At 59.3% G+C, this 9,279-nt stretch overlaps 2 protein-coding genes across 2 annotated transcripts in view; one reads left to right on the top strand and one right to left on the bottom strand.

The window, feature by feature from the left end:
- The window catches only part of IL3RA (interleukin 3 receptor subunit alpha), a 7,287-nt gene extending 2,433 nt beyond the window's left edge, over positions 1–4,854 (top strand). The window contains exons 4-6 of the mRNA XM_032267785.1: positions 458–563; positions 3,071–3,152; positions 4,587–4,854. Of these exons, the coding sequence (XP_032123676.1) occupies positions 458–563; positions 3,071–3,152; positions 4,587–4,661 (263 nt within the window). The 3' untranslated portion in view covers positions 4,662–4,854. The remainder of the gene's footprint in view (positions 1–457; positions 564–3,070; positions 3,153–4,586) is intronic.
- A 3,328-nt stretch (positions 4,855–8,182) lies between these two features.
- Positions 8,183–9,279, bottom strand: part of SLC25A6 (solute carrier family 25 member 6) — a 6,130-nt gene continuing 5,033 nt past the window's right edge. The window contains exon 4 of the mRNA XM_032267784.1: positions 8,183–8,687. Within this exon, the coding sequence (XP_032123675.1) occupies positions 8,530–8,687 (158 nt within the window). The 3' untranslated portion in view covers positions 8,183–8,529. The remainder of the gene's footprint in view (positions 8,688–9,279) is intronic.

Here is a 9,279-nt window from a genome sequence, read left to right as displayed (position 1 = left end):
CCCAGCTAATTTTTTGTATTTTTAGTAGAGACGGGGTTTCACCATGTTGACCAGGATGGTCTCGATCTCTTGACCTCGTGATCCACCCGCCTCGGCCTCCCAAAGTGCTGGGATGACAGGCGTGAGCCACCGCGCCCGGCCTGGACTCTCTCTTATCTCTGTGTCTTTCTGTCCTTCGATCTATGTCTGCACGAAAAACAGCACCCAGTAGACCCTCAGGGACTGAACCCTGCGGCTGTCACTTCTGGGGTGTAAGTGCTCGGTCTAGGTCCCTGGAATGCACTGGAGAGTCATCTGTGTGGTGAGGACGAACGCACGGGTCAGGAGGAGGTTCCCGCTGGCCGCCACCCTGCCTGGCCGCCACCTCTCTGCTGCCCAGCTCCCCAGGGAGAGCGCACGGCACCTGGTCCCCCCAGGGCGGCCCCTGGTCGCTGACCCTGTCACGGTTTTCCCCTAGAGTGCGGTCAGGAGGAGGGCCCGCACACCCGAGCCTGGCGGACATCACTGTTCATCGTGCTGGGGACGCTGCTGGCCTTGCTCTGTGCTGTCCTGCTCTGCAAAAGGTGAGCCCTTCTTGGGAACAGGTTGATAATGTCGCGAAGAACCACACCGAGGCCGGGCGCGGTGGCTCACGCCGGTCATCCCAGCACTTTGCGAGGCTGAGGTGGGTGGATCACCCGACGTCAGGAGTTCAAGACCAGCCTGGCCATCTTGGTGAAACCCCATCTTTTAAAAAAGAAAAAAAAAAAGACACACCAAGACAGTGGATCGCTCAGCAAGGGTGCCCCTTGCCGGCAGTCTTGCCAGAAGAGCACCCCTGAACAAAGGAGACAGGGACATTTATAACTTTTTTTTTTTTTTGAGATAGAGTCTCGCTCTGTCTTCCAGGCTGGAGTGCAGTGGCGTGATCTCGGCTCACCGCAACCTCCGCCTTCCGGGTTCAAGCGATTCTCCGGCCTCAGCCTCCCAAGGAGCTGGGACTGCCCGCACGTGCCACCATGCCCAGCTAATGTTTCGTGTTTTTAGTAGAGACGGGGTTTCACCGTGTTGCCCAGGATGGTCTCGATCTCTTGACCTCATGATCCGCCCGCCTCGGCCTCCCAAAGTGCGGGGATTACGGGCGTGAGCCACCGCGCCCGGCCACTACGATTATTATTTTATTTATTTATATGTTTATTTTTTGAGCCTCACTCTGTCACGGAGGCTGGAGGGCAGTGGCGCAATCTCGGCTCACGGCAGCCTCCGTCTCCCGGGTTCAGGCGTTTCTCCTGCCTCAGCCTCCCGAGTAGCTGGGACGACAGGCACCCGACACCATAACTGGGTAGTTTTTGTATTTTTAGTACAGACGGGGTTTCACCATGTTGGCCGGGATGGTCTCGATCCCCTGGTCTCGAGTGATCCACCCGCCTCGGCCTCCCAAAGTGCTGGGATTACAGGTCTGAGCTGGCAGGCCTGGACCCTTGAAAATTATTCACAGATCACGGCCCGTTTTCGTCCCCTAGCCATCCCCCATCAGGACGTCAGCGGAGCTGAAGGTGAGGGCTCTGGTGGGACCGGGGGTGTCTCCAGGGTGGAGGAGGCAGGGCTCGTCCTCCCCGGCCCTGCCCTGTGACCCTGACATAGTCACAGCGCGGAAAGCCGTACTTTCTGCTGGGGTGAGGCCCGGGTAAGGTAACACTGCCCATTTGGACGGGGAATAGGATCCGTCTTGCATGCCAAGTCTGGGTTTTCGATCACCAGCTGGGTCCCCCCAGTTCCTGTGTCCTTCTCGCTGGCTGTCAGAGCCCCACAATCTGTCAAACGGGGGCCGGGCGCGGTGGCTCACACCTGTCATCCCAGCACTTTGGGAGGCCGAGGAGGGCGGATCGCCTGAGGTCAGGAGTTTGAGACCAGCCTGACCAACATGGAGAAGCCCTTTCTTTTTTTTTTTTTTTGAGACGGAGTTTCGCTCTTGTTACCCAGGCTGGAGTGCAATGGCGCGATCTCGGCTCACCGCAGCCTCCGCCTCCTGGGTTCAGGCAATTCTCCTGCCTCAGCCTCCTGAGTAGCTGGGATTACAGGCACACGCCACCATGCCCAGCTAATTTTTTGTATTTTTAGTAGAGACGGGATTTCACCATGTTGACCAGGATGGTCTCGATCTCTTGACCTCGTGATCCACCCGCCTCGGCCTCCCAAAGTGCTGGGATGACAGGCGTGAGCCACCGCGCCCGGCATGAGAAGCCCTTTCTTTACTAAAAACGCCAACAACAAAAAATTAGCCGGGTGTGGTGGTGGGCACTGTCATCCCAGCTACTTGGGAGACTGAGGCAAGAGAATCGCTGGAATCCGGGAGGCGGAGGTAGCGGTGAGCCGAGATCACGCTCACTGCACTCCAGCCTGGGTGACCGAGCGAGACTCCATCTCCAAAAAAAGAAGAAAAATCTGTCAGGCCAGATGCAGAGGCTCACGCCTGTCATCCCAGCACTTCGGGAGGTGGAGCCGGGCAGATCACCTGAGGTCAGGAGTTCAAGAGCAGCCTGTCCAACATGGAGAAACCTCATCTCTACCAAAAACATCCAAAAATTAGCTGGGCGTGGTGGCGGGCGTCTGTCATCCCAGCTACTCGGGAGGCTGAGGCAGGAGAATCGCTTGACCCCGGGAGGCGGAGGTTGCGGTGAGCTGAGGTCCCACCACTGCACTCCGGCCTGGGTGACAGAGCGAGACTCTGTCTCTAAAAAAAAAAAATTCTGTGAAATGGGTGTCAGGTGACTTCTGTCTCCCAGGGGGCTGGAGGAGGAGGAGGGGGTGGTGACTGCTTCCGGCTGCGGGCTCAGGTCATCACCTCGGTGATCTGAGGGAGCAGGGCCTTCGCGGGAGGCGGGGGTACCAGCGCCCAGTTCCTTACACTCCTGAGTCAGGGGGTGTCTGGGCCTTGGGGGCAGGGAACATACAGGCCCCCTGAGCAGGTGACTTGAGGCTTTTGCTCGTTCTTGGCGTCCCTATGGCCTCTTCTGGACGCCTGAGTCCCCCCGGCTGATGAGGTGGTCGGTGCCGGGTGCAGAGCAGGGCGGCTTCTCTTTCCTCCCAGGTACCTCGTGATGGAGAGGCTGTTTCCCCGCATCCCTCACATGAAAGACCCCATGGGTGACGGCTTCCGAAATGACAACCTGGTACGTTGTGTTTCCTACCAAGGGAGGGGGCTGGGGGCCTGGCGGGCACTTTGGGAGGCTGAGGCAGGAGGACGGCTTGAGGCCAGGGGTTCGAGACCAGCCTGGCCAACGTGGTGAATAAAACCCCGTCTCTCCTAAAAATAGAAAAACTGCCGGGCGTGGTGGCGCGTGCCTGTAGTCCCAGCTACTGGGGAGGCTGAGGCAGGAGAATCACTTGAACCCGGGTGGCGGAGGCTCCAGTGAGCCAGGAACGCACCACTGCACTCCGGCCTGGCGACAGAGCAAGGCTCGGTCTCAAAAAACAAAATTGCTGGGCGTGGTGGCTCAGGCCTCTAATCCCAGCACTTTGGGAGGCCAAGGCGGGCGGATCACGGGGTCAGGAGATCAAGACCAGATTGGGCAACTTGGTGAAACCCCGTCTTTACTAAAAATACAAAAACTAGCTGGGCGTGGTGGTGCCTGCCTGTCATCCCAGCTACTCGGGAGGCGGAGGCCGGAGAATCGCTTGAAGCCGGGAGGCGGAGGCTGCAGTGAGTGGGCATTGCACCACTGCGCTCCAGCCTGGATAGTTTTTGTTGGTTTGGTTTGGTTTGAGACAGAGGCTCGCTGTGTCGCCGAGGCTGGAGAGCGGTGGCGTGATCTCGGCTCACTGCAATCTCTGCCTCCCTGGTTCAAGCAATTCTGCCTCAGCTCCCTGAGTAGCTGGGATGACAGGTGCCCGTCACCATGCCCGGTTTACTGTTTGTATTTTTAGTAGAGACAGGCTTTTTTTTTTTTTTTTAATTACCTGGGCGTGGTGGTGGGCACCTGTCATCCCAGCTACTCGGGAGGCTGAGGCAGGAGGACTGCTTGAACCCGGGAGGTGGAGGCTGCTGTGAATGGAGATCGCCCCGCTGCACTCCGCCGGCCGAGGCGTGAGAAGGGATGGTTTGGGAGGCGGGATGCTTGTCCAGCAGTCCTGACGGGCGGCTGGGAGAAGCTGCAGAATGAAGGGGGTGGGGGACGCTGGACTCCCAGCCCACCGTGATCGCGGGCAGTCAGTGCACCCTGCACCCCAGGGCAGAGCAGGTTTGAGCCTGCACAGCCCCGAGAATTAGGACAGTGTGTGTCTTTGAGACGGAATCTCGCTGTGACGCCCAGGCTGGAGTGCAATGGCGTGATCTCGGCTCACGGCAACCTCCGCCTCCGGGGTTCAAGCGATTCTCCTGCCACAGCCCCCCGAGTGGCTGGGGTTAAAAGCATGCGCCACCACGCCCGGCTAATTTCTGTACTTTTAGTAGAGGTGGGGTTTCTCCATGTTGGCCAGGCTGGTCTTGAACCCCTGACCTCAGGCTGCTCAGCCCGCCTCAGCCTCGCCAACTGCCGGGATGACAACCGTGAGCCCCCACGCCCGCCTGCGTGGCCACTTCCTCTTGCCTTCTCCCGTCTCTGCAGGTGGTCTGGGAGGCGGGCAGGGCCGGCCTGGAGGAGTGCCGGGTGACGGAGATACAGGTCGTGGAGAAAACCTGACACCCAGCTCAGGGCCCGTCAGGGCTGCCCGCTTCTCCCTGGCCGGGCCGGGCGCCTGCACACACTGGGTGCCAGACGCATGTTCCTGACGGTGGTGGGCACGGGAGCGGCCCCTGCTGTTCAGTCCCAAGCTGCCGGGAAGAGGGAAGAACAGAACTGTGTGTTTATTTGATAATAAACTGCTTTTTTACCCGCTCACTGGTCCCTGTCTCGGATTCAGCCACGTCCCTCCAACACTGTCAGAGAGCCTTTTCAGGTGTTTGGTTTTGGATTCAGAGTGTGGCTGTCGCCCAGGCTGGAGTGCAGTGGTGTCTTCTCGGCTCACTGCAACCTCTGCCTCTGGGGTTCAAGCATCTCCTGCCTCAGCCTCCCGAGTAGCTGGGATTACAGGCGCCCGGCACTACGCCTGGCTAATTTTTTTGTATTTTTAGTAGAGACGGGTTTTCACCCTGTTGGCCAGGCTGGTCTCGAACTCCCGACCTCAGGTGATCCGCCCCCCTCGGCCTGTCAAAGTGCTGGGATGACAGGCGTGAGCCACCGTGCCCGGCTTCCAGTGACTTGTAACAAGGTTTTCCGGTACTTCTGGGAAGCACGTTTGCTTTGCTGCTTTTTGAGTGTGTGACACGCCAGGACCGGCATTTCCGTCCTTCCCACCCCTGGGTTGTGCACAGGACCCTGCATACTGGTGTCCTTTCATTTTTTGGGACGGCATCCCCCCCCGTTGCCCAGGCTGGGGTACAATGGCGATCTCCGCCTCCCGGGTTCAAACAATTTTCTTGCCTCTGTCTCCTGAGTGGCTGGGATTTCAGGCGTGTGCCACTGCGCCCAGCTTTTTCGTAGATGCCGCTAAAAAAGCCACGCACCTCCGTACTTGCAGGAGACTGGAACTGCCCGTATCTGGCGGGGGCTGTGCCCTGGCAGGTTCAGTCGTGCTGACAGCCTGAGGCCAATCTGGGCTCTTCTCTGCCCCAACCTCATACCCCAGGGCTGGGCACTGGCTTCCCTTCCCATCCCCTCCCCAGGCCCCGTCTCTGCGATGTGGGGTCTTCCTGACCCAGCCTCTGCTGAGCGTGAGGCCTTGGGCTGCACCCACTACCCCAGTGAGGGTCAAACTGAAAACGGGGTCATGGAGCCACAGGACAGGACGCATCAGCATGGTCTGAGTATGGTGGAGGTCAGACGGCCAGGCCGGGGCGTCCTGGTGCAGGGCGAGGGAATCCAGACAGCGTGACGCTGGCAAGGAGGGTGCCCGCCAGCCCCCTGCAGCCCCAGGGGACAGTCTCAATGCCTGAGGATCTAGCTCCTAAAACACGGAACCCACCCAGGAAGCCAGTCGAAGGAAGGAACCGTGATGTTTTTCTGAGGTTTTTTTAAGGAGTTTCGCTCTTGCTGCCCAGGCTGGAGTGCAGTGGCATGACCTTGGCTCACTGCAACCTCCACTTCCCGGGTTCAAGCGATTGTCCTGCCTCAGCCTCCCAGTAGCTGGGATTACAGGCATGGGCCACCACGCCCAGCTAATTCTGTGTTTAGTAGAGATGGGGTTTTCACCATGTTGGCCAGGCTGGTCTGGAACTCCCGGCCTCAGCCTTCCAGAGTGCTGGGATGACAGGCTAAGCTACTCCTCCAGAGCAGAACTGTGACTTTGGCAGTTCTCTTGAATCACGCCCCCAGCCACGTCATCACGTGTTATTTCCTGTGGAGTCACCTCCAACACGCGGCTTGCCCAGCACCTCGCCATTTCCAGATTCTGCAGGACCGGCCGGTTGAATCACTTGAGGTTGAGAGTTCACAACCAGCCTGAAGGGCATGGAGGAATCCCGTCTCTGCTAAAAACACAGAATTAGCCGGGCGTGGTGGGGGGTGCCTGTAATCCCAGCTACTCGGGAAGCGGAGGTTGCGGTGAGCTGAGATCGCACCATTGGGCTCCAGCTTGGCCAAGAGTAAAATTCAGAGAACAAACCCGCCACCCGCCCGGGAAGCCGCCCCATTAATCCCCCAGGAAGGAACCGTGGACTTTTTTTAAGAGATGGTCTGGCTTTTCCCCCAGGCTGCAGTGCAGTGGCGGGATCTCGGCTCACAGCAGTCCGCCCACCTCCCAGGTTCAAGCAAGCCTCCTGCCTCGGTCTCCCAGGTAGCTGGGATTACCGGCAGGCGCTACCACACACCGCTAATTGTGTTCTTAATAGGGACGGGGCTGCAGCATGTTGGCCAGGCTGCTCTGTCATTCCAGCACTCTGGGAGAGGAGGATCACGAGGTCAGGAGGTTGAGACTGTCTTGGCCAATGCAGTGAAATGTTGCCTCTACCAAAAATACAGAATTAGCCGTGTATGGCGCCAGGCGCCTGTAACCCCAGGCACTCGGGAGGCCGAGGCCGCAGGGAAACGGGATCGCACCACTGCACCCCGGCATGGGTGACAGGGACTGCTGCCCACACCCAAAAACATCCTGCCTTTTGCGGCCGGGATTTCCAGACAGCCCACTGCTCTCCTGGAACGCCATGGCTGCCGTCTGCGTCCCGGCCACGGGCTGACACCACGAAGGTCCCACGTTGAGGCCGGTGGAGACTAACATGGCGTTTCCTCCCCTGCAATGGCTGTTGCGTGGAAGAGCTTGGACACAGCTGCTGCACCTGGCGGTGAGCACCCTTCCTGGTGCACGGGCAACAGCATCCACTGCGGGGACCCGAACTCCACTCGGTGCTGGAATGGAGGCTCCAGGGACCCCAGGGAGATGCCAGCAGGCAGTCAAGGAATTCAGGGGATCAGGCCTGCCTCAGTTTCCCCAGATTCAGGTTGGAACCTTCCGTCCAAGTGATGCCACTGAAAGTGGGGCGTCTCTGGGGAGAGGGGTGGCTCATGCCTGAAATCCCAGCCGTTTTAACAAGACAAGGCGGGTGGGCCACTTGAGGTCAGGAGTTCAAGATCAGCCTGACCAATATGCTGAAACGCCACCTCTACTAAAAACACAAAAGGTAGGTGCCCGTAGTCCCAGCTACTGAGGAGTGAGGAAGGAGAATGGTTTGGACCTGGGAGGCGGAGGCTGTGGTGAGCACTCCAGCCTGCGTGACAGAATGACTCTTGCCTCAAAAAAGAAAAAACAAAAACAAAAACTTGGAGGAGGGCACCTCTCTTCCCGGACTTCCAGCCTCCAGAGCTGTGAGGCGTGTGATTTACAAGCAACCCAAGGTGCTGTGGCCATACAAATGGTTTCACAGAAGGCGGTCAGCGCAGGCGCCGTGGGGGTCTCGCCATCTACTGGGGAGCCCGGCTCCCTTCTGCCAGCTGTGGTTTCAACCCCACCCCTTCCCAGCTGGGACCCCATCATGTCCCGGGGGTGCTGGGAGGAGGCAGCACCCAGACCAGGGGCATGCGGGAGAGCACGCAGCCCCGCCCGTGTCCATGGACCCAGCGCCCAGCTTCGGAGCCCGGGCTGGTGCTCCTCTGCGCGATGTGTTTCGCAGTGGGACTGCCACACGTGGAACCTGAGTACAAGTACCTGCCGTGGAAAGGACGGGCAACGCTTACGTAGAAACAGAAGACATGGTTCTCTTGTTTTAAATAAATAATTAAACATGACTTGGGTCCTACAAGCATCTGGACTGCAGGTCTGAGCACTGGAGTGTCTCACCCGGGGCCCGAGGGGACGCCCTGATTCCCTCCCCTCATGATCAAGACATGGAATCGGGTGCCGATGGCTGGATCACAGTGCGCCCCTTTTCTAGAACCTTCCCTGGCTGTCTACAGGCAGGATCCGGCTGGGAAAGAGACTGGAATTTCTGGAAGATCGGTGGTCCGCTCGGTTCAGGATTCTAAGTGATTGTGTTGGTGTGTGTGCGTGCGTGTGCATGTGTGTGTGACGGCCGCGCCCTTAGATGACCTTCTTCAGCTCATCGTACAGGACCAGCACGAAGGCGCCCCCCATGCCGCGGAGGACGTTGGACCACGCGCCCTTGAAGAAGGCCTTGCCCCCCTCGTCTCTGAAGATCTTCCGCCAGCAGTCGACGGTGCCCGTGTACATGATGTCAGCTGCAATGAGACGCAGAGTCAGGGCATCGCGGCATGTCCCTCAGGACGCGGACGCCACGTGGACCCCGCAGACGCTTCACAGAAGGGACATCCCAGACGCCTGAACCGCAGTTCTGATTACAGGGGGGGAAACTGAGGCTCTGGTTACCAATCGCCCCCAGCTCAAGCTGTCCTAAGCCACTGTCTCCACAACAGCTTGACAGGGGACTTGAGGCCCCACCTGGGGAGCCCCCCAGGTGCACCTCTGCATCCAGGCAGAGAGCAGGAGTAAGGGTGCCTATGTGAACAGCGGTCCTAGGAGGTGGGGATTTTCAGATCGCTGCCTGGACCATGTAACCTCAGAACTATCAGAAGCCGATCAAGCAGGATTACCGTGCAGGATTACTTCCACACCGCTGGGTTACTGTGTGACGCGCCACTGATAACAGGCCCTGGGGAGTGCGTCCTTCGAGGGGTCCCGGCCCACCACGGGTGCACGCCCAGGAGCCCCGGCTCCCCTCCCCGCCTCCCCAGCCCGCGGGGTACCTCCCTTGAGCACGCCCAGGAGCCCCAGCTCCCCTCCCTGACCCTCCAGCCCGCGCGGTACCTCCTT

The sequence above is a fragment of the Sapajus apella genome, unplaced genomic scaffold (genome assembly GCF_009761245.1).
Source record: "Sapajus apella isolate SASKATOON/1434 unplaced genomic scaffold, GSC_monkey_1.0 scaffold172, whole genome shotgun sequence".
Lineage (NCBI taxonomy): Eukaryota > Metazoa > Chordata > Mammalia > Primates > Cebidae > Sapajus > Sapajus apella.
The sequence above is the reverse complement of the archived record's forward strand: the minus strand, read 5'-3'. Positions and strand labels throughout refer to the sequence as shown.